Source organism: Giraffa tippelskirchi, chromosome 8 (assembly GCF_054371585.1).
Source record: "Giraffa tippelskirchi isolate mGirTip1 chromosome 8, T2T-mGirTip1v1.2.pri, whole genome shotgun sequence".
NCBI classification, from domain to species: domain Eukaryota; kingdom Metazoa; phylum Chordata; class Mammalia; order Artiodactyla; family Giraffidae; genus Giraffa; species Giraffa tippelskirchi.
The window spans coordinates 94,199,092-94,223,561 of NC_137282.1; the positions used below are offsets into that span (position 1 = coordinate 94,199,092).

At 40.6% G+C, this 24,470-nt stretch overlaps 1 protein-coding gene across 1 annotated transcript; it reads left to right on the top strand.

Annotated features, from left to right (window-relative positions):
- Positions 1-11,387: 11,387 nt before the first annotated feature.
- HSPB3 (heat shock protein family B (small) member 3) lies at positions 11,388-24,296 on the top strand. The gene is made up of 3 exons (XM_081517767.1): positions 11,388-11,462; positions 13,866-14,639; positions 23,319-24,296. Exon 2 carries the CDS (start codon positions 14,175-14,177, stop codon positions 14,622-14,624), a length of 450 nt encoding a protein of 149 aa, XP_081373893.1. The 5' UTR covers positions 11,388-11,462; positions 13,866-14,174; the 3' UTR covers positions 14,625-14,639; positions 23,319-24,296.
- The last annotated feature ends 174 nt before the right edge of the window (positions 24,297-24,470 follow it).

Genomic DNA, 24,470 nt, shown 5'->3' on the forward strand with positions numbered 1-24,470 from the left:
GCCTGCAATACAGGAGACCCAGGCTTGATCCTTGAGATGGATGGGCTCAGTGTGGGCTCTTAGAATTCCTGACTTACCCCTTTGCAGTGCTGTGGGCTGCAAATCTCTAGTTAAAGCTCAGAGAGGCCAGGTCTGAGGTGTTAAAGGAGCTCAGGGTTTGCTAGGTTACTGATTTTGTTGTTGTTGTTCAGTTGATAAGCCGTGTCTGACTCTTTGCAACCCCATGGACTGCAGCATGCCACACTTCCTTGTCCTTCATTATCTCCCAGAGTTTGCTTAGATTCATGTCCATTGAGTAGATAATGCTATCTAATCATCTCATCCTCTGCTGACCCTTTCTCCTTTTGCCTTCAATCTTTCCCAGCCTCAGGGTCTTTTCCAATGAGTCAGCTCTTCGCATCAGGTGGCTAGAGTAATGGAGCTTCAGCTTCAGGATCAGAGCTAAAAGATATGCTGGGCCTTGAGGCCTCAGAAACAAGCATAGGTTTTCCTGATTTGAGATCCTTGATTTAGGCTATCATGATGGCACCCCACTCCAATACTCTTGCCTGGAAAATCCCATGGATGGAGGAGCCTGGTAGGCTGCAGTCCATGGGGTCGCTAGGAGTCGGACACGACTGAGCGACTTCACTTTCACTTTTCACTTTCATGCATTGGAGAAGGAAATGGCAACCCACTCCAGTGTTCTTGCCTGGAGAATCCCAGGGACGGGGGAGCCTGGTGGGCTGCCGTCTATGGGGTCGCACAGAGTCGGACACGACTGAAGCGACTTAGCAGTAGCAGAGGATAAGAGGATAAGGCTAGAATTGAGCAATCATGTCTGGAAGTCCTCTGGACAGAGGGCTACAGTGCATGGGGTCACAAAGAGTTGGACATGACTGAGCACACATGTCCTAGAGAAATTCAGGCTGTGTTGCCAGAAGGGACAGATGTCTGTGTGAGGTTGGGTTAATGCTGTAGAACCATGGAGAGGTGGAAGCAGAATTTGCAGGTCTGGGTAGAACACAGTCATCTTCCTCTGGCTTTGGCCCAGACTGGCTGCCACAGTAAGGTGAATCTTCTGCTTCTGTATCCTTTATTTAATCTGCCGGTTCTTAAAGCAAACGTGATTTTTGAGGGCAGTTGCTTTTGGGCAGTGTAACCTAGAAACCTGACCTAAACAGAATCTCATTTTGTCTGCCGATTGGCCTTCACTGAGGTTCCCTGTTAATTTCTGCTCCTGCAGTCCACTGGGATGAATGTCACTGGGCTCCAGCTGTCTGTCATTCCTCTTTGATCACTTAAGAATCCCTCTGTAGAGTTGCTGTTTACCTACTGTGGCTCTTTAATCTTCCAGAGGCAAACATGAATAGAACGATACTTTGTGTGATCTCAGAAATGAATAGAGCTTTCCAATATTGTATGAAGAATGATTTCTTTGTCAGCAAAGTAATATCCCTGCCTTTTAATATATTGTCTAGGTTGAAAAGGCAAAAAGATATGATGGTAGTAAAGCTGGAGAGAAGTGATATGGAGAGGTTCATGGAGGGCTCCGGTTCCAGGCTGTCCTCACCAGTGACACACTTCCCAGGAGGACTTTAGAGCAGCCTTGGAGCTGGTGCTCTTAGGAGACCCAGCTCAGGATAATGTCCTGCTGGCGTTAATGCCCAATCTTTTTCATTTTTCTTTTTAATTCTTTTTCATTTATTTTATATATTTCTTTATTTTTACCCGTGCTGGGTGTTTGTTGCCGCGCAGGCTTTTCTCTGGTTGTAGTGAGTGCGGGCTACTCTCTAGTTGCAATGCACGGGCTTCGTTGCAGTGGCTTTTCTTGCTGTGGAGCATGGGTTCTAGGGCACGTGGAGCCTGGGTGTGGCTCCTAGGCACTAGAGCACAGGCACAATAGTTGTGCTGCATGGGTTTAGTTGCTCCACAGCATGTGGGATGTTCCCAGATCAGGGATCGAACCTGTGTCTTCTGCATTCTCAGGCGGATTCTTTACTACTGAGCCACCAGGGAAGCCCTCATTCTTCACTTGATAGATCTCCATAGTTACATTTAGTATAGAATTCCTCTTCCTCATTTCAAAACATGCCTAATTTTCAAAGAATTCCCATTTGTCTTTGAAAAATGGTATTTTTTTCTTATTGCTCCAATGTGTCATTAACTGGTCCCTGGCTACTGCCTTTCTTTACGAAAAACTGATACAACCCAAGTCAAGGAAGTTTTATTCTGAGTGTTTATCGCTAGTCTTCTTTTTCATCATTTGTCTCCTGTGCTTATCTGAGATTTGAAATCTAAGAAATGAGTCTTTTATCTTCACATAGCCAATGCTTTTCCAGACCTGGTACATAGTAGGTGTTATGTACATAACAGTTACATAATCAGTGTTATGTCGCTAAAATATATTGGAATGGTAGAGGCCCCCAAATGTGGAAATATATTCTGTAGTTTATTTTCTCTGCTGCTCACAGAGCCAATTTTTTTTTAAAAAGTTTATTTTTAATTGCTTCAATTAAAATTAATTCAATTAAAAAAATTCAATTACACCTTTACATTTTTTTTTTCTCTTTTGGTTAACTTAGCAGGAATTCCCATTTCCTTCATAGAATAAGAGGATTATTTCAATTAATGTTGATCATCTCCTGCCCTGGCTTCCCGCTTCCACCTTGTCTTGGGGGAATTTTCTTGGTGGTTTTCCATCCCTTTCAGACTTACTGTTGTGGATGGCAGGTGGGTTGGGGGTGGGTACTGGTAGAGCTATGTAAGGGGAATAGTTAGGAACGAGATTTTGTGGCCCTGACTTTTCCCTCTTTTTGAAGAGGATGTCAAAAAAATCTATTAATTAATTATCCTTGTGACGAAAGAGTAAAAGCCTAGGTTAACTCAAGAAGAGACAAGAAATTTATTAATAGGGTCCCAAGGAAGTCATGGATGTAAAAGAAGTCAGATCTCTGGAAGGAAGTGGAAACAGGTAAAGGGAAACCAAGAATACCAGCCCATCCTCCTGTCCTCTCTTCTAGTCTCTGTATGGACTGTTTTCCTCCTCTCGTCAATCCCCATACATGGCCAAGTATGGCCACTGAGTTAGTTGGGTTCTCTGAGAAGCAGACATAGAGATAGAGTTAGAAGCATAAGAGGCTTGCTGGGATGAAATGCCTGTGAAGAAGAGGAGGAGGAAGGGAGATGGACAGGAAGAGCTTTCACAGCCTGATGGAGATCTGACACCTGTCACAGGAGAGTGAGGAACAAAGAAGACGGAGAGCCTCAGACTGTGATGCAGACATGATGGGTGCTCCAGAGCAAAGATGATCTGTAAGAGATGTTTCGTGTTGACAGAAGCATCCAGACTCTGCCCCCATAGTCCTTAGTCTTGGGGGACAGGGGAGGAAGGGGGAGTTGTCTGGAACGAGTAGGGCCTCAGCTCAAAAACCGAACACTCTTACAAATCTCAATTCTGGAGGCTCTCAGCTAGCTCCACGCTTGCATTCCCCAAGTCTACTCTTTTTTTCACTGGAGAATTGAATGGTACACTTCTGTGGCTGCCACAGCTAACAAAAATCCAAATGTTTCCTTGTCATTGTAAATCAAAACTGAGACTGCTCCTGAAGGTTGTAATAATTTTCTGTTCTTGGTAGCCCTGGGGGCATTGCATTACGCTAGGCTTTTCTTCAACCCTCAATCCCCACCTCTGTAGTAGTCTATTTTTTGAATTCTCCTTAAATCATTTCCTAAGGGGAACATGACTGACACGCATAAGACAGCAACTTGGGACAGTGCTTTGGAAACCTGGAGAAAAGTTTCAGATGGTAAATGTCAAGGTGTGTGTGTGCGTGTGTGTGTGCGTGCATGTGTGTGTGTGTGTGTGTGTGTGTTTGCAGGAAGGATAGGAAGAAGGAGATGCAGGCAGTGAAGTTGTAAAGATAGGTTCCTTGGAGGTTATAGTCCTGGAGGTAGTAGATTATTGAAGTCTACACTTTTCAGGAGTTGGGAAAAGTAGTGTACAGTGTTGTGAGAAATGAAACAAATACATTCTATAAAAGCACATGCTGTAACTACTAAGATGTTATCACAAGGAGGTACTTAAGAGATGGCCAGATTGTTGCAACGAGATGTGGTGGCCCAGTAAAGTTAATGTTCTGTAGAAGTAAAGGAAAGAAATGAACCCTTGAGTATGTGCTCTGTGTTGGTATTCTGACATAACAAGTCACTCAAGGAGACAAGCCTGTTGACTTTGCTTCCATCAAGCTATGAAGCCTATGAACTGGCCATGAGACAGTGCATCTTGCTCTGGGGCTTAGAAGAGACATCTTCAGAACAGTGTCCACTGTGAGCATTCCTGCTGACACATAAAGAGGTAAAGAAACCACTGGGGTTTGTTCTGCCCTTTGACTATTACTGACCAATTGCTGTGGGTGGTGAGTTGCTATGAATTTTAATTAATACCAACTGGGTCTTACTATCAAAGCACTAAGCATGCCTTCCCCACGTGTAGACAACCCACACACCCAGTTTCTCAGCTGTCTCTCTGGTTCCACCTGTGACCAACAAGCTAAGCACTTTATATGCATACAGGCCACCTTTTATTTTTATGTAAAAGTATTTACAACTGTGTCTGCTACCTACTGGATGCTCCATATATGAACTCATTTGGTGTTAAAAGAACCCAATGAGTTGGATACTAATAGATGTTTAGGTCCTGGGTGGAGTCAGCATTTGAACTCAGGCAACTAACTCGGTAGCTTATGCTCTTGATCACCATGCAACACTGCCTATCATGAGGTTTGAATGGATGGGCCGCATGAGCACGTGAGCAGATTGCATCAGTTGGGTAAGCCTTCATTCTTCCTCCAAAAGGGCCTCCAAAGAGGACTTTCTGAGTCTAGGCCATAAAAATACCACCTTGAGTTTTTTTCAATTACAAGATCTTAGATCTTAGCATATTAAAAGCAGAGACATCACTTTGCCTACAAAGGTCTGTATAGTCAAAGCTGTGGTTTTTCTGGTAGTCATGTAAGGATGTGAGAGTTGGACCATAAAGAAGACTGAGCACCAAAGAATTGATGCTTTCAAATTGTAGTTCTGGAGAAGACTCTTGAGAGCCCTTGGACTGCAAGGAGATCAAACCAGTCAATCCAAAAGGAAATTAACCCTGAATATTCATTGGAAGAACTGATGCTAAAGCTGAAGCTCTAACACTTTGGCCACCTGATGCAAAGAGCTGACTCGTTAGAAAGGACCCTGATGCTAGGAAAGGGCAGGAAGAGGAGGGGGGGGTGACAGGATGAGATGGTAGGATGGCATCACCAACTCAATGGACATGAGTTTGAGCAAACTTCAGGAGATGGTGAAGGACAGGGAAGCCTGGCATGCTGCAAAAGAGTCAGACACACTTAGTGACTTGAACAACTGTTCTTAGTTGTTTGCTTTGTAAGCAAAATAGAAAGTCTGATCAAGTATATTCCTCTAGAATTCCCATCAGAGTCAGGAAAATAGCATAGGAAGCTGCTATGGATTTGAGGAAACCTAAGAAGATTCTTCTGCCCTCAAATATATCTCTAATAGCTTGGATTGTGTCTAAAATGCCCCTTCTTGGAGTCAGTCCAGGACTAACTAATCATGGATTTACTGGGGTCTTGAGCCCCAGAATAAATTCCTCAAAGCTCCTTTACCCATATGGGTTTGCTTTTTAAAGATTAACAGAAACCTATTAACACTAGCTCTAGAAATAAAGATAATTTTATCCAAATGATACAAGTGTTGTTTAACCAAGTATTAACACAAGGGCAAGAACTGACTTGGGAATCGGTTCTTAGCAATTTTTTGGTTTCTAGGGAATTCCTAATTCCAAGACAACTATTCTCTCTGAGGCTGCACGAGCACACAGAGAAAGGAGAGCAAGTCGGACACAAGGACTGGCCCTCTCTGCCTTGGACCTGTCATGGCAGGAAATGCCCATTCAATGCCATGCACATCTCAGCCCAAGGGCCAACAAGGACCTGATGTCTCAGAATCCCAATGCCACGCCCCTTATAGAATCTGATTGGCTCACCTCTTGTCAGGGGTCTACTCTTGGTCCACTCACCTGGTCTGGGAATGGGGCCACATGTAGCTGCTAGGCATGAGTGTGAAATGGACAGAAAGGTAGTTGCTAGGGCTGGGAAACAGAGGCACAAAAAAAGAAAATGCTTAAGATTTGGAGAACACTTTGGCAAGCTGCGTAGAAACAGCATCGTACCTAAGTGTGTCTTCTTTTCTCCATCTTTTTGACTTGAAAAAGACCTTATAAATTTAGTTAAGTCCTTTTTTGTTTTTTTCCACCTAAGAACTGAGGTCCATGGATGTGATGATGACCTACCTGGGGCTACAAAGCTGGTTAGGACTCCTGGCTTCTGTCTCTGCCACTGACTGCTAATTCTTCACTCTACCCTCTGCTTACGGTCTCCAATCCTACATTTTCTTTAACCTGACATCCTTATCTGACCTCTAAGTTAAACTACATTGTGGAAGAAATAACACCTCCCTCCCCCGGCCAAGAACCATTTGGCAAGCTGTATTTCCTTGAGATTTTCCTCAGGTTAAAAAAGCAGACTTGAGTTTCTCAAGCTTCGTAGTTCAACAACTAAAAAGTAATGTTAATACTAGCAAAGGGCTTAAGAGCAAATTGTGGAAAAAGAATAAAAATCATTTGATCATAGCTGATAAAGACACTCTGGAATGATAGGAAAGCCTTAGTATATCCCTCCCAGGGTCTAGCTTGATCTGAACCTTTTCTGCACAGAATTAGTGGCTTGTATAGTTATCCAATAACATCTCACACTTGCCAAGGCCTTGATTAATATTTAAAGAAACATGGGCTTTTAAAATAGCCACTACTGAGTTGAAATGGATCAGTTACTTTCTCCAAAGAATTCTAATCCTATTATATATTACAAATAATGATATCTAATATTTATTGAACAATTTCTATGTGCCAGGTTCTAGTCTAAATGTTTTATATATCTTTGCTAATCCTCACAACAACCCTAAGAGAGATATGTATTTTTCCCATTTTCCTGGAAAAGAAGAAATGAAGCCTTAGAGAGGTTGTGACTTGTCCTAGGTCATACAGATAGTGAAGGGCAGAGTGAGGATTCAAATTTAGGTGTTTATTTTCCCTAAAAACTGTTCCTTTAATCACACTTTTTAAGTACATTTATATAGAATCAGCATAGTTTATGCTTGGTAGTTTTCAATTGGAAAGCAAGTTTTCAAAATTTATTCTTCAAAAATTTCCCAATCCTATCCCACTTCCCAACCCAATATAAATGATCTAAAAGCTACAAGGATTAGGAAGAATAGTGAAATGGGCTCAGTGTATGAGCACCTTTATTTAGAATATAGAGTCAAAAGACAAGAGGAATGAGTTGCTGATTCAGAATTTCAGTTATTAGCATGCCTCTTGTGAGTGTAATTCTAATCTCTGCCACCAGAGGGCAGTTATCTCACGAAAATATGAAACCGCTTCTGGCTTCATTTTCAGACTTTGATGTCACAACCACGTCTGGATTTAGTTTTACAGCTCAGTAGAAATTCTGGGATCTCTGCTTCTTTCCAGTCTGAAACTAATATGTCATGTCTTGCTTTTTTGGCCTAGCAACTAAAGGAGCTTAGTATATCTTAGAAATCACCTCTTCGAATGGGAATGTTAACATGAGCCAAAGACAGCTGCTTGGTTGGTCCTATTTTGGAGGCAGAAACCTTACACCACTCAGTGACAGTCCAAAGCACCCTCTGTGTCCAAGATTTTAGAATATATTCCATTTAAAATACCATCTGGGTTTCAGTAACATGTATTGCCCTAGAAAATTAGATTTATATGCTTTTTCATGAGGATTCGAAAGAGTAACTGAGAAAAAGGATTAAAGTTTTTGATAGACAACAAATAACTTCAAGTGTCCACAACAAATAACTTCAAGTGTCCAGTCTGTTTATGATTTAGAGAGATCACCAGGAACACTTCAATTTATTGATCACTTAGCACAATGCCTTATAGTGAAAATGCTGTATGGCCAGAATCAGATTCAATCTTACCAATGTCCCTGGGAGGTACATTCTGTTGCTTTTGGCCGTTTTAGAGATGAAGAAATGGAAACATACTTAGGTGAAGCTATGTGCCAAAGAATACATGTTTAGTCTGTTTTATTAACCACCATGAAATAGTGGATCTATTGGAGATGAGATGTGCCCAAGTACAGAGGCTTGGCTTCAGGTTCAGGAGCAATGTCCACTGGTACTCAGAAAATCCATGTCAGGAAAATGAGGATGAGGCAGGGGAGGTACGAAGCTACCTGGATACTCTCGCTGGATGCACTACAGGCTCCACCACTAAGTCAAAAGGCACAGCTGTTTGAGCGATGGTTACAGATCATCATTCTTTGACTGGCAAGGATCCCAGGTGATGTTTTAAGCCAGAACTCAGACAGCTTGGTAGGAGCCTAGCTAGAAGGTGGAAGACATAGGAACTAGGATCTATGCCTACAGAAGGAACAGGTAGGCTCTACCTGAGTTCCCTGGACCCAGGCACCAGCTAAGATTCAGAACAACATCCAGGCTTTAAGAGGGTCTGTGGAACCTGGCAGGAAAGAAAGCCTCAAAAGGAGAAACTTGTGGCCAACATTCAGCTTTATGAATTGGGCCAAGTCCAAGGGCTAGTTGATTTCAACTCTAATTTGGAATCTGGCTGGAGACTTAGAAGGACAGGAAGACTCCTGGTTGTTGGCTATGGCGCAGGCTCTGAGAAGGTCAGATTTGATGTGAGTCCCTGTGGTAGCAAGCTGAAGCTGTTGATGAGTTTTTGGTTATAATGGGCCTGGGAGCAGAAGCAGGATCGAGCCTCAAAGTGGGCGCCTTGGTAAATCCAACAGGAGGGACTCAGGGAAGGCAGAGTGAACACAGTAGGGACTCACTCCTGGTCCATCCTCTCAAACCCTGTTAAAATGTTCCCATGCTTATTATGGCTTCTATCTAAAATGTAAATTACTTCATGGCCATAAGGCCAACATTCCAGAGATGACTCCAGCCTCCAAGATTGCAGCAAGGTCCAATCAAATTATCATTCAATTATTTTTAGGGTTCCTTCAGGCATGTGTCTATGTTCTAACTTGGTTGTCACTTTTATCTCTTTCCAGACTGCTGATATCATCCGCTTCTGTCTCATTACTGCTTCCTCACATAGCAGAGGCCCTTTGCACTTGTTTCCCCAAAGCCTGGTACAATCTCGGCCTTAATTCTCTCAAAGCCTATTTGACACCAGGCTGAAACACTGAACAAAAACCTTAGTCATGATTTGAGGATGGCATAAGAAAATCACTTTGTTTAAAAGGAATATTTAGGATATTGGCCCTTCAGGTCTCAAACTCCATCAACCATGGCCCCTTGCTAACCAGTTCTCTCCTTTCCATCAGAATAATGGTCATTTTTCTTAAGAAAATCTTATTAAAACAAAACAAGCCTTCCAGACCTTATGTCAGCCTCTGGTGAATGTGTTCTATCTCCTCCCAGCCCAACTTCTTGAAATTGCAATATGCACTCCCCAAACAACTGCAATTGAACCTTTGCCCGATTTCGCCTCTGACTCTCCCTCATTAAATCAAAGACTCCCTCACTGCTAAGTCTGAGCTTCCGTCCTTATTGTTTTTAACCTTTCAGCCCTTGACACAAGCCATGCTGTCTCGTCTTGCTACATCTCTTGCTTCCTTACCCACTCAACATCTCTCTGCAGCCACAGAAGAAAAACCAGTGGAGACCATCATAGTCTCCCTACAGAGGGATAACTCACCCTACAAGGATGATGAACTAACTTGCTTAATAATATAAAAAGTTAACTAAGTGCTTTCCAAACTGTGGCTGTAAAATCAATTTAGTGAGTTGCAAGGCTCACTGTTAAGCTAAATGGAATCAAACAGAGACCATCAGAGTGCACTACATGTAGTAAAGCTAAATATTTTGTACCCAGTATGGGTATATATGGGCTTCCCAGGTAGCTCAGTGGTAAAGAATCTGCCTGCTAATGCAGGAGCTTCAGGAGATGTGGGTTTGATCCCTGGGTCCGGAGGATATCCCCTGGAGGAGGAAATGGCAACCCACTCAAGTGTTCTTGCCTGGAGAATCCCATGGACAGAGGAGCCTGGAGGGCTACAGTCCATGAGGTCACAAACAGTTGGACATGACTGAGCATGCACACACATGTGTGTATGTGTGTTCACCGGTGATGGTATGTTTCTTATTGTGGGTATAGTCAGAAAAGTGAAAAAGGCACTGATTTGGGTCTTTGTGAAATTAACTCCTACATTTAAGAATAGAATCTAAACCTTAATTTGGAAAAAAAAAATCCTCAGTGGGTCTTTTGACTATGAAGAGAAAGATTAGTGTTTACTCTAAAACAAGAATTCTGGTATCACTCTTAGAGCAACTGGTAGATACTTGAAAACAAAAATGACATACATGTCTCTTCTGATCTGGTCCCTGTTCCCCACCTCTCCAGCCTCATTTCTCCCACTTCCTACTCTGTGGCCTACATTGTGGTCACACTGTGTCCTTTGTCCTCCAGTCACAGAATTTTCTTCTGGTTCCAGGCCCTGGAACATGTCATTCTATTGCCAGGAACACTTGAATCCCCAAAGCTCCATTTATCCCCCTGTATCATCTTCTTGTCCAGGCCGTGAGATTACTCTTTCTAGGGAACCTTCTCAGACCCTAAGCCTTGTTGGTACTGAAATCCCTCCAAAGAGCCCCTGACGCCTTTGGGGTCTGGATGAGCAATTCATGAAGCCAACTAGGACTGTATCCTCAATTTTTTCTTTATTATTGCTCCAGCCTTCCACCCCCAGGAGTCTTTAAGACATTGTCCACCTGATTTCTCCTCCCTCTCCCCCATGAAATTTTAATTCCACAGATATTCTTTATGACTGTTTATGTACCTGGGCCTTTTGTAAGACCATAATCCATTCCCTAGAGGTAAGATTTGGTATAATCTTTAGATAACATGGATTTTTTGTTTGATTGATTTGTTCCATAAGAACCAATTTTTGCCCCCTTGAGAGTGATATCACCTCCACTGAGAATGCATGGAATAGGATAAGAGAAAACTCTACTTGTTCTCTTGACAGGGCTAGGACAAAAATAGCTCACATTCTTTTCCTGATGAGAGGCTTATGTCAAATGGTTAAGAGGTTAAGGAAGATAAAGTTAAAGTATAGATTTGGCAACAAGGCTGACTTTGACATCAATCCAGGGCGGAGTTATTTTGCGGTAGCACAGAGAGTGATCATTGAACACAGGCTACAAATTCAAGGAGCTGGGCTGGAAGGGGTTAATTAGCTAGAGGGTGACATAAGGGCTAATAGGTCTTGTTTTGGTTTAAAAAGGTGGGGTACAACTGACTTTATGCTGATGGAGAGGAGCCTGTGGACAGTGAGAGACTAGAGAACATCAAGAAAGGGGTAAGTGGTTGAACAGAAGTCTAGAGGAGGATAGAAGGTGCAGGATTAGGGTCAAAGGGCAGTTCAGGGGAAACAGTACAAGTAGAAGCCTTGGGTGTTTGTGCCAGAAATGTGACTACTCCCTTTTAACCTCAGCAACACAATCACACAAGCAACGTGGAAACATCACTCATATCTAGTCCTCTTCACCTATTTTAGAGATCCTTAAAGACAAGAAACCATAAGACTAATTGGATATGTTTTTCTCTGTCCACCCTACCAGCATCTTTCTAGTATTTATATTTTAGAGAAGTTTTAGTTTTTTAAATAGACGTTTTTTTTTTGGACTTCCCTGGTGGTCCCATGGTTGGGAATCCACAAAAGAGAAGCCACCTCTGTGAGAAGCTCGAGCACTGCAATGAAGAGCAGCCCTCACTCACCACAACTAGAGAAAGCTGGAGTGCAGCGGTGAAGACCCAGCACAGCAAATAAACAGACTTATTTTTTACAGCAGTTTTTCAGAGCAAAGAGTGGGAGGAGGGGAGGTGAATAGATGGAGCACAAAGGATTTTTAGGGCAGTGAAACAACTCTGTATAATACTATTTTGGCGGATACACGTGATTATACCTTTGGGCAAATTCATAGAATGTGCAACACAAAGAGTGAAACCTAATGTAAATTATGTATTAATATAGGCTCACTGATTGTAACAAATGTACCCTCTGGTGGGGATGTTGACAATGGGAGATGTTATGTATGTGTGGGGGCAGGGGATATATAGAAAATCTATATACTTTCTTCTCAGTTTTGCTATGACTCTTTCCAGCAATTTAAAGCCAAATCCTTAGTACCTTATACATTTCCTGCCACTGGTAGTGAGTTCTGTTTTTGACTTACCACTTATAGCAGCATCAATGAAAACATCTCTCAATATTTTGTGAGCCGGAGGACATTAATATTTCAAAGGGTACATTTTTCCATTGAGGGTCATCAACCTGTAAAATGCAAGTCAAAAAAGCTGTGTGTGAAAAACATAATTATGGCATATTTTAAACTATATACCAAAATATCCACTCGGAGTTTTAGGGTATTATAAAAGAGCTAAAGGAATTTGTTCCCTTCTGTTTTCTAATTTTTAAAATTTAAAAAATTTTGTTTTTTAATCTTTAACTTTTTAGACTTTCCTAAGTGAAAGTGAATGTGTTAGTCACTCAGTCATGTCTGACTTTTTGTGATCCCACGAACTATAGCCCACCAAGTTCCTCTGTCCGTGGAATTCTCCAGGCAAGAATACTGGAGTAGGTTGCCATTCTCTTCTCCAGAGGATCCTCCCAACCCAGGGATCGAACCTGGGTCTCTGGCATTGCAGGCAGATTCTTTACCATAGAAAACTAAAACTAAAAACTAGTTAGATTTATTTTTAATTCTAAGAAAATGGATATGTGTTTTAAGGAAAGGTATTCTGGAGTCTACCTATTCTAGAGAATATTAACCTCCATGGAGAGGAAATTTTCTATATTTTAAACCCTCTTGTGTGTATGTTCATTACATACACACTATAGAAGTTAAAAGCACAAATGTGTTTATAGTAATAAGCAAGTTTCCCTCTAGCCCCTGCCTTCTGATCACTCTGCTACCATCCCAGGAGGCAACTTCTGTTCCCCGTGACATAACTTTCAGATTCTATTTCACAAGCAAATGCCTACTTAAAAAAAAAGACAAATACAGCACATTACATGCTATTCTGGACTTTCCTTTTGTACATAACATGTCTTGGAGATCTTGCCATAGCAGTGGATAAAGAGTTACCTCATTCTTTTTCAATATAAGTTTAATGTTAAGGGGGTTACAGTTAAGAAGTATGTTATTTATTTTTGCCATTTCAACAGCTGAGCTGCAACTAGATTAATCCTTAGTTTTCTGGGCTTTAGTATCAAATAGTTAAAAAGCTTTAAGCTTTTTCTCTGCCCTGGAGCTCTGTTTTCCTTGCTAAGATTCTCTGTTCTATGCCTTTCCAACCCCATGTGAGGTTGGACATCATTGTCTGGCTCAGTCACTTGGTCTCATTTTTCACAAGTCAAATTTAATAAACCCAGATGGCCTGGCTCAGATGTCACTTAAGGATAGAAGACTAAAGGATGAAATGAAAGTAAATGTATAGGACAGAGGGCTGAGGGCTTGTTCAATGTTTGAGATTTTAATGTGCCTGTGTGTATGTAATTGATTCCTAATCAATTTAAAGCTCAAGTCACCTCCCCGTGACTTTGTGCCTGGAGACTGGGATTAGTGCAGACTTAGTTCACACAAGACAAGTGCTCATCTCTAGGTTGTTCTGATCCCTTAGATCATTGTAGTTCACAAAGACAGAGCACTCAGATATTTCTCAAATACTGTTTCTGACTCTCTTTTTCTCTCTCGGTAAGCGAGGCCGACACACTTGCCAAGGATAACTGAGAATGTAAGGGCAATCCTTGACTCGGCAGCTCGAGCAGGCTGTGTGCTAAAAGCAACTTCGAAACACACCCTATAAATAGCCGTTCATTGTCAGCAGGAGTGAAAAGACAAGAGGGAGCGTGCGGCACTGTGATTCAGGTCTAATTAAAGGGTTGCGTCTGCGCGGGGTTATAAGCGAAGAGCAGCTCTCCTCTGATAATCTAGTCGGAAGGCAGCGGCGAAGCTCCACGAGGACCTGGACGGGGAGGACGCTGCTGGATGCCGGCTTTGCCTCCACTATGGCAAAAATCATCCTGAGGCACCTCATCGAGACTCCAGTGCGATACGAGCAGGAGTTCGAAGCTCGAGGTCTGGAAGACTGCAGGCTGGATCACGCTTTATATGCACTGCCCGGGCCAACCACGGTGGACCTGGGGAAGGCCAGGGCAGCCCAGGCTCCTCCAGTGGACGCCGCTGAGATGCCGCCCCAGAGAGGCGAATCCCGCTTCCAGGTCCTGCTGGACGTGGTCCAATTCCTCCCCGAAGATATCATCATTCAGACCTTCGAGGGCTGGCTGCTGATAAAAGCTCAACATGGAACCAGAATGGATGAGCACGGTTTTATCTCCAGAAGCTTCACCCGACAGTATAAACTGCCCGACGGCATTGAAACCAAAGATTTGTCGGCGATCCTCTGTCACGATGGAATTCTGGTGGTGGAAGTAAAGGATCCGGCTGGGACCAAGTGACATCGTGTCGGGTTAGTGTCTGTTATACGTCGAGAGAGGAAGATTCTAGTTTAGCCCATGCTATCACGGGAATGTGTCTATTACCCACGTTTGAAATGATTTTCATGAAGATTAAAAATACAGACATAGTTCCTGATATGTTGAGGTTGTCTTTGTTATTTTTATTCTGAAAGGAAAGTTGATGCTATTCTTAACACCTGAAACATTGACAGTTTAGGAGACTGTAGTCTGATAGCAGAAACGACTCAGAATTATTTCTTCCTTACTTCAACAATGCCAGAGAAGCTTGCATTTGTAACAGTTGAGGGCAAAAGAGCCACACCAATTTAAGAAATTCTTATCCATTTTATGAAAGTGTTTTATATTGCTAAAAAGAGCTGTGATCTCCTTTGCTTAATAAGCTTTTCTTTTCAGTGTATTTTATTACAGCATAGCTTTGTAAATATAGAATATGAAGGTTAAAAAATAGTACTGGAAAATTGGATCTGAAATATATTTATGAGTCACTACATTTGTTACTGTTTTAAACTTATGTTGGAATTTTCAGATATAAATCTGATTTTTAAAAGTTCCAAATATGTACCTCATTTTTTTTTTAAAAAGCTAAGCTGAATCTTAGCTGCAGCATTTTTTAAAGCACAGTGTATGTTCTGTGGATACTTATGAAATATTAAGATGCATTAAGTCATACTTAAATTAATATGAAGTTTAGGAAACCACTTTAAAAATTACAATGACTGAATTCAAGAAAATTTAAACTATGCTCTTTAAATGTTACTTAAAATGTTAGATTTCAGAAGACGGCAAAATGCACTGCATCTGTTCTCACTGCATAATCCTTAGCTTTAAATAGCTTGGCAGGCAATGAAAGTTCTGAGGCCCAAGCTTACATGGGTGTCTGAATTTATACAGAACACTGGCTGCTTCTATTTCCCCCAACTGCTGCTTTGGCCCAAAGGAGCGGCTGAGACATTGGTAGTTAGGAACAATTGCCTTCAACAGCTGGCCTGTGACATTCCAAGGATTTGCTATCTCATTCTCTACATGTGAAGTATTTCTTTGGGGGAAAGTAGCTGCCTTTACCCTGGACCCCGTGTGAGGCTGAGGACAATGCTATGAATAGAAGAGGAATCTGGGTGTGGAAAACAACAGGGTAGTGGCTAACTGCTGATAATACCCCTGAGTTCCTCTATGGTGCTTTATTTGTAGTTTACATGCAGATGTGAGAGACATGAAACAATAGAAAAATAAATCAGAAGCTATACAAGTCATTTTGAAAACAGAGATGTTGGTTTACAGTCTAAATTGAAAGCATTTTGAAGCTAGGTGTTTATATGAAGTTGGTAATTGTGCATTCAACTCTAGGATTACAAATTTTGTTCTTTGACAAAGTGAATGTCATAGACCAACTCTGCTACATAACAAAGTTAATAGTAATTAATGGATTACACCTACTAATATGACTAGGACTGGGATGCCCTTTGTCCCACATCAGATTATTCTTTTCTATTATTGGGCAGGGTAGTGTGAAAACAAGCTAGTGCTTTGAGAAACAAACACAAACATCCTCTCATTGGCATTGATCTTACTCTAGGTGAGATCTTCTGAGAAATTTCAGAAAATGAAGTTCTTAGCATGAGGAGCCACTGATAAGAAATGTTTCCTTTAAAAGTTAAAATTAAACACATCATTCAATTAGCATTTATTTTTCCTAAGATAAATTTTAAAGTAATGCATTTTTTTTTAAATTTGGAAGATATGCCAAGCACTATAAAAAATAAAAACCATTTATTATTCATCTACTACCATGAGATAGCTACTTTAAACTTCTAGTTCAGAATTCTCTTATACAAAATTAAGATTATATTTGCAAAGGGTTTTATATCCTGATCATATTGGTTATTGTCTGTGGCCTCCCCACCTCCCACCAACCCAGACCATCCCCTGCCCTACTCAGCCCCACTCTGAGCCCAGGCAAGCCCACCCTGCTGGGCCATGTCATTCTAGTTTCCAACTAGGTTCAGCCAATAGGAGGTACTGACTGCAGACCAGAGGCTGGAGAGAGGAACTTGGTGGGCTGGAGGGGCGGAAGAGCAGGGCATTTCATTCTCCACTGCCAGCCTGCTGCAGATGAGGCTCCAGCAAGACCTGTATTCCCCAGGACTGGAGGTCTGGAGGGACAGCCTCTTTTCCAAGACGTGGACTCGTATCAGGCACCAGCATTCTAACACTGTTTCTTCCTTATGTCCCTTCAACGCTTGGGGTGGTGATGTCTTCTGCCATTTCTTGTTCCAGGTACTTCACAATTCCCTATTGATTCCCTTTACTCTGCCTGCTCTCCCATAAATGATTCCTTCATTAAAGACCCTTTCAGGTAATAAAAGAAAATTTCCCATATTGAGGTATGAGGAAGTCATTCTGGCTAATACATAAGTTGACTTGAATTTTAACTGCTAACTAAAACAGTCTGTTTCATATCTGCTTTAATTATTAAAGAAAAGGGCACACTGACCAGAAGTAAAGAATGTCTATGTTAAAAATAAAGAGCAAATGATTCCCTTCCTGGGACACCAGTGTTGGTCCTCCTTCCATGATAAGACTCCCTTCCTTGGTACAAAGGCCATAATGACTCGCTGTGTGCATGCTGACCTGTTTTTCTGAAACCTTGAAGGAGTATGCGTGCATGCTAAGTTGCGTCAGTCGTGTCTGACTCTCCGCAAATCTATGGCCTGTAGCCTGCCAGGCTCCTCTGTCCATTGAATTCTCCCGGCAAGAATACTGGAGTGGGTTGCCATGCCCTTTTCCAGGGGATCTTCCCAATCCAGGGATTGAACTTGAATCTCCTGCATTACAGGCAGATTCTTTACTGTCTGAGCCACTAGAGAAGTATATGCCTAACTTATTTAATGTTCTTGGTTCTGACAAGATATAAAACTATGTTGACAATCATGTGTCTCTGGAGCAGTTCGTCAGAGCTGAGAGGCTGTCTTCCAGGTGATAGTCCTCAGTTTGGCTCAAACAAAACTCTTTTTTAAAAATCATTTCTATTTCTATTATAGATTACTTATGATTATTTTCATCCACACAGAAGATGGAATTCTGACTGGTCTTGTTTATTTGTTTTTGCCAGAATCCTGATTGCTTGACTTCTTAAGTGATTAGGAAAAAAATAGTGCATTACTTTTGCTAGAGAACATTAAGTGATTTGTAATGGTTACACACTATTCCAACACAGATAAACAATAATATCATTTAACCATTCCTTCTCATTACTCATCCCAACAGGAAGCAGATGGCACTGTCAAATTGGAATAATTTAAATTAGAATAATTTATTTATAAAGAAATAAATTACAGAGGACTGGGCAGGGTGGACATGAGCCACAAGTGAGCACCCTACCCTGAGGGTAGCGTGTGGAGCTCTTAGGTTTCCTAGGTCCAAAGGAGTGAGAGGAGGAAGCAAGTCTCAGAAATCAAAAAGAAGTTCAGATAGAGAAGAACTCCAACTCGACTTTCATCTGAGGGACACAGTCAGCCAAGATGACCTCATAGGCACCAGGAGAATGAATAAGTACTTTCTCCCTTCAATCTCCTACCGGGGCATCCTATTGGCTGGACCTATCTGGTAGCCAGAGGGTGTGGGTGTCCTATAGATACAGTTCAGCAACCTCCCAGGGCAGAGAGCAAGGTGGAGAAAAGTAGAGAGTGACTCATAGGGACCAGGGGAAAACGCCAGCTCTCCAGTAAAGTGAGAACTGTTGCTATAGTTCTTTTTTAGGAAATCTTTTCTACAAAAAGACACAGCCTGAGACACTATTTGGGTGTCTTCAAGTTGCAATATGATTTGGCACGTGCAAGCCCAGAATGGTAAAGGTAAGGAAATAGGGAGAAAAAGGCAAGAAAATACAAGAAACAAAGTGATATGATGTGCTGCCATGCTGGCCACTGTTTCACAATGACCTATAAAGAGACTGCAGCCTCTGGGCAGGGGTGTTAGCTCAGCACCTGGAACTTCTCCAGAAGACCTTCAGGAGGAAATCGAATCTTAGAGCACTCCACAGGAAATAAAGGAGAGGGAAATTGCCCTGTTTCCTACTATTTCCCATATCTACTCAATCAAGTTTCAACTCACAGGGAGTAGACTCTCCTGAACTCTGAGTTGTATCATCCAGCCTCTTAGTGACTGCTCAGAAAATCAGGCCCATGCCACACAATGTGACATTTTATCCATTCTGGGAGCCGAAGGATGATTCAGCCTGGTTAGGGCTCAGTCAGGGAGAAAAGTGCAGACTTGGGGCTTCCACCTGAACAGCAGCCACCTAAGGAAGCTTAGCAAAGGCTCTGGCAAAGGTGGCAGCAGCGTGGCTTGGGAGGCAGGCAACAGCTTCAAAAAAAGAAGGCAGGCCAGAAGGTACACAGGGTTTATATTCACAACAATCTCAGACCCAGAACTGCACGAAGAGGGTGTCAGGCAAACCACAGTCTTACAGCATCTACACTGACTTCAAATTATAAACTCTAACATCACCCTATATATACTATTATGTATTATATATAATATTATACTATTATGTATTATATATGTTATTATATTATATATAATATTATTATATTATAACATTACCATATATAATATATATGTGGTGATGTTATATATTATATACATATAATATATATGGGGATATTTTATATATATTATATGTATAATACATAAATTATATAATATATACATTAATTTAATTAATATATATTATATATCCGAAAAGACAAATATATATCTCCATATATGATATATATTATAACTATATATATTATATAATATGTATATTTGTTGTATATATATATATATATTTGTTTTGGGTTTTTTTTGTTTGTTTGTATTTTTTGACCATACTACTCAGCATGCAGGATCTTAGCTCCCCAACCAGGGATAGAACCCATCCCCCCTGCAGTGGAGGCATAGTAGCTTAATCACTGGATCATCTCATATTTTGATCTAATTTTTAATCTGCAGTGTAAGTCCTCTTAAACTTCTCCAGGATTTTTCTTTTTCTGAAGATAGTGGACCAATCCTGGAAGTCCAAAAGTCGTTGGAGATTTTTATCCCACTGACTGCTGCTAAGTCGCTTCAGTCGTGTCCAACTCTGTGCGACCCCATAGACGGAAGCCCCCCAGGCTCCCCTGTCCCTGGGATTCTCCAGGCAAGAATACTGGAGTGGGTTGCCATTTCCTTCTCCAGTGCATGAAAGTGAAAAGTGAAAGTGAAGTCGCTCAGTCGTGTCCGACTCCCAGCGACCCCATGGACTGCAGCCTACCAGGCTCCTCCGTCCATGGGATTTTCCAGGCAAGAGTACTGGAGTGGGGTGCCATTGCCTTCTCCGATCCCACTGACTGCCCTTACCTTATTTCTCACCTGCTTGTGATTATCTGGAAATTGCTATTAATGGTCTTAGCACATCTGAAGAAGGATTTTTAAAAAACACAACAACTTCAGGTAAAAAAAAAAAGATCCAAAATACCTAATAATCATTTACACAAGTTTAACAAAAATATGAGTTTCCCTGGTGGTTGAGTGGTAAAGAATCCTGTTGTCAATGCAAGAGTTGCAGGTTTGATCCCTGGGTCAGGAAGAGCCCCAGGAGAAGGAAATGGCAACCCACTCTGGTTTTCTTGCCTGGGAAACCCCATGGGCAGAGGAGCCTGGTGGGCTACAGTCCATGGAATCACCAAGAGTTAGACATGATTTAGCAACTAAACTAAAACTAAACGAAAATATGCTTTTCAATAATAACCTCTGTTCTCTTCAAAGGCTCTCAAATAATTAGTTGGAAACAAGAATTAAAATGTTGGTTCAATATGCTGATTTATAGCTTAGACATAATTTGAATATAGTTCTGTTTTAGCGATTGAATTGGCTAGATGTTCTCCACGAAATAACAGAACAGTATTTTAAATTTGAAAAATGAAGAATTCTAAGTAACTAAATAAATAATTCTAAGTAACTATTTTCTTTTATGTTTCCTCAGCATTGTTTACTATATAAGAGCATGTATATTTGCATGTATATATTTACAAAATCCTGTTTATTAGTGTTTTCTAACTTCAAGGACAAATACAAAAAATATATTGAGATAATATAAAATGGCTTCTAGAATACCATTCTTTGTAACTTGTTGAGATTTTCTCTATGACCTGGTATGTAGTAATTTTTCTTAAATGGAAATAATATATGTGTATATTTTCTATTTGAGAATATATATGAATAACCTCCTAAGGCAAAGGAAACAAAAGCAAAAATAAACAAATGGGCCCTAATTAAATGTAAAAGCTTTTGCACAGCAAAGGAAATCATCAACAAAATGAATAGACAATATATTGGATGGGAGAAAATATCTGCAAATGATACAATTACTAAGGGGTTAATATCCAAAATGTGTTAACAGCTCATGCAACTCAACATACAAAAAAACAAACCCAAACAACCCAGTTAAAAATAGGCAGAAGACCTGAATAGATATTTTTCCAAAGAAGACATACAGATGACTAACAGGTACATGAAAAGATAATTAGCATTGCTAATATCATGGAAATGCAAATCAAAACAATGAGATGTCACCTCACACTTGTCAGAGACTCTCATCAAAAAGACCACAAATAACAAATATTGGCGAGGATGTGTCCACTGTTGGTGGGAATGTAAATTGGCGCAGCTACTGTAGAAAAACAGATGTTCCTCAAAAAAACTAAAAATAGAATTATCATATGATACAGCAGTTCCACTCCTGGGTATATATTTGACCAAAACAAAACACTAATTTGAAAAGATGCATGCACCCTAATGTTCATAGCAGCATTATTTACAACAGCAAAGATATGAAAGTAACTTAAGTGTCAATCAACAAATGAGAGGATAAAGAAGATGCGGTATATATACACAATGGAATACCAATCAGCCACTAAAGAATGAAATTTTGCAATGTGCAACATGGGTGGACATGATGAATATTGTACTTAGTGAAATAAGTCAGAGAAGGAAAAATACTGTATATTATCATGTGTATGTCGAATCTAACAAATATGCCAAAATAATGAATATAATGAAACAAAAAATTTCTTCTATTATCTCATAATATATGTTGAGATTCCATAGTAGAGAATGCAAACTTGCACATATCACATAGCAGTATCCATTTCAAAACAGAGCCGAATAACTAAGGTTTTTCTATTTGACATTTCCCCCGTTTTCAAAGCTACTTTTTCCTAATAATTTTCATCAGAACTTAAGAACACTTGGGAGCTGCTCTACCTAGTGTTAAAACATACTGTCATGCTACAATAATTAAAATACCGTGTTATTGCACAAGAATAAATGAATCAGTGGAACAGAGTAGGAAACATTGAAAAGAACCCCACTGTAAAAATTCAGTTTGATAATGGTAGTTGGTAAAATGAATAGGAATATGATACAGCATATGTACCTAAGATAACTATATAGGTATCTAGAAAAATTAAATAAAAAGCTTATTCCTATGACACAGTACAATCAAAAGAAAAATTACAAATGCATTTTAGAAGTACTGAATGTAAAAATAAAATAGAAGTACTAAATGATAAAAACAAAAAAATGCCATAAGTATCCACTGTGTTGGTTAATCTATTGTTCTCTTGTCTTTCTCTGCCCTGTTCTGTGGCCTCAGGGCACTGCTCTCTGATTGCAAGTTCAATTTACCCAGTTGATGGCACCAACAAGACAGCAGCCTGCGGAAAGACAGGCAGATTGAAGTATTTTATTCCCTGCCTCATGCTGTTTTGATGCCAGGTTGTGGCTGGGATTGCCTCCCTCTGTCAGCAGCTCTGATGAGATTGCCTTTTCTCCTCTGGCTCCAGCCCACATTAATAATTCTGTTTTCTTTCCCCTGTTCCTTTAGGATCAAGTGGGTAATGACTTCCCATTGTTACTGGTCTCTGGATGCCTATAAATGTGCATCAATTCTGATGTGTGAGCATTTTCCCCATATCACCAAGCAATTCTGTTATACCAGCTGGGTATCCTAAAATTCATCTCAATTCGGACACTATCTACCCTTAGATCCCACAAGTTAAGAGTTCAGTCTGACAAGATTGCTCCTCTAATCCCAACTTCAGACATCAGTTGCAAGCCCAGCTTATTACCTGTGTTTCTAATCAACTGGCTATATAGATTGGCAATTTTAATAGCCCCTTTCTTGTATTGGACTAATTTGCTAGACTGGCTCAGAGAACTCAGAGAAACATTTTATTAATACTTAGTAGATTACTAGTTTATTGTAATATATAGTATAAACTCAGGAAGAGGCAGATGAAAGAGATACATAGGACAAGATATGGGGGAAGGGGGAGGAGTTTTCATACTTTCTCTGGGGGCATCTCTCCTTGAATTGTCCACCAACATGGAAACACTATGAACCACCTCCTTTTGAGTTTTTATGGAGGTTTCATTACATAGGCATGATTGATCAAATCCTTGGCCATAGGTAATTGAATTCAGTTTCTAGTTCCTTTTCTCTCCTAAGGATGAGGACTGAAAGTTTTCCAAACCTCTGACCACATGATTGACTCGTCTGGCAACCAACCTTCATCCTTAGGTTACCTAGGGGCTTTCCAAAGGTCACTCTTAACATAACAAAAAATGTCTTTTGTCTCTCTCTCCACTTAGGAAACTCCAAGGATTTTAGAAGCTCTGTGACAGAAATGGAGCCCAAGATGGAATATATGTTTCTTACTAGAAATCCCAATATCACAGTGCCTCAACATTTTTGTTGGTCCCTCAGCCCTGCCCACATCTCTGTAAATAATCATTTTATTATATATTTTTTAAAAATCCAAGCTAAGTATGCTTTTTGTGTCCCTTCATAACTCTGAATGGTGTATCCACTATATATCCTTCCTCTGTCACAAGAAAGGCCTCTTGTGCCTGAGGAACAAAAATTCCACAAAAAATAGGAAAACATAAGAGGAAATTGCAAGGAGATCCAACCAGCCAATCTAAAAGGAAATCAGTCCTGAATATTCATTGGAAGGACTGATGCTGAAGCTGAAACTCCAATACTTTGGCCACCTGATGCAAAGAACTGACTCCTTAGAAAAGACCCTGATGCTGGGAAAGATTGAAGGCAGCAGGAGAAGGGGATGACAGAGGATGAGATGGTTGGATGGCATCACCAATACAATGGACATGAGCTTGAGTTGGCTCTGGGAGTTGGTGATGGACAGGGAAGCCTGGACTGCTGCAGTCCATGGAGTCGCAAAGAGTTGAACATGACTGAGGGACTGAACTGAATGAACTGAAGAAATATTTGCATTTTGGGGGAATTTTGTCTAGTCTATAAGACTAAAAATTATGATGATATTCAGTGTTGCTTAGTATGGTAAACAATACCTCTTTGTTGCTGATTTGTAGCATAAACTAGAACAATCTTTCTGCCAGAGAGTATGTTAAGGCTCTTAACATAATTTTAGAAGTAGAAGAGCAAGAATTAAAGAATTTACTCTAATGTTACAATAAAATCATACAAAATTTGTGAGGCATTCTTTAATTTGAAATGTTGAAAATGTAAGATATTTGTTAAGCAAACTAAAGTCTATTCAAGTTATAAAATACTATCCTGCTAATAAAAATCATTTTCCAGAAAAATATTGAGTGAAGTGGAAAAATACTCACTAAATTTAAGGAGGAAAAGCAAGTTACAAAAGGTAAAAGGTATACATGGGGGAGGGGAGAAAGGCTCAGAAGGGAGGGGATATGTGCATAATTATGGCCGATTCACACTGTTGTACTACAGAGACTAACACAACATTATAAAGCAAT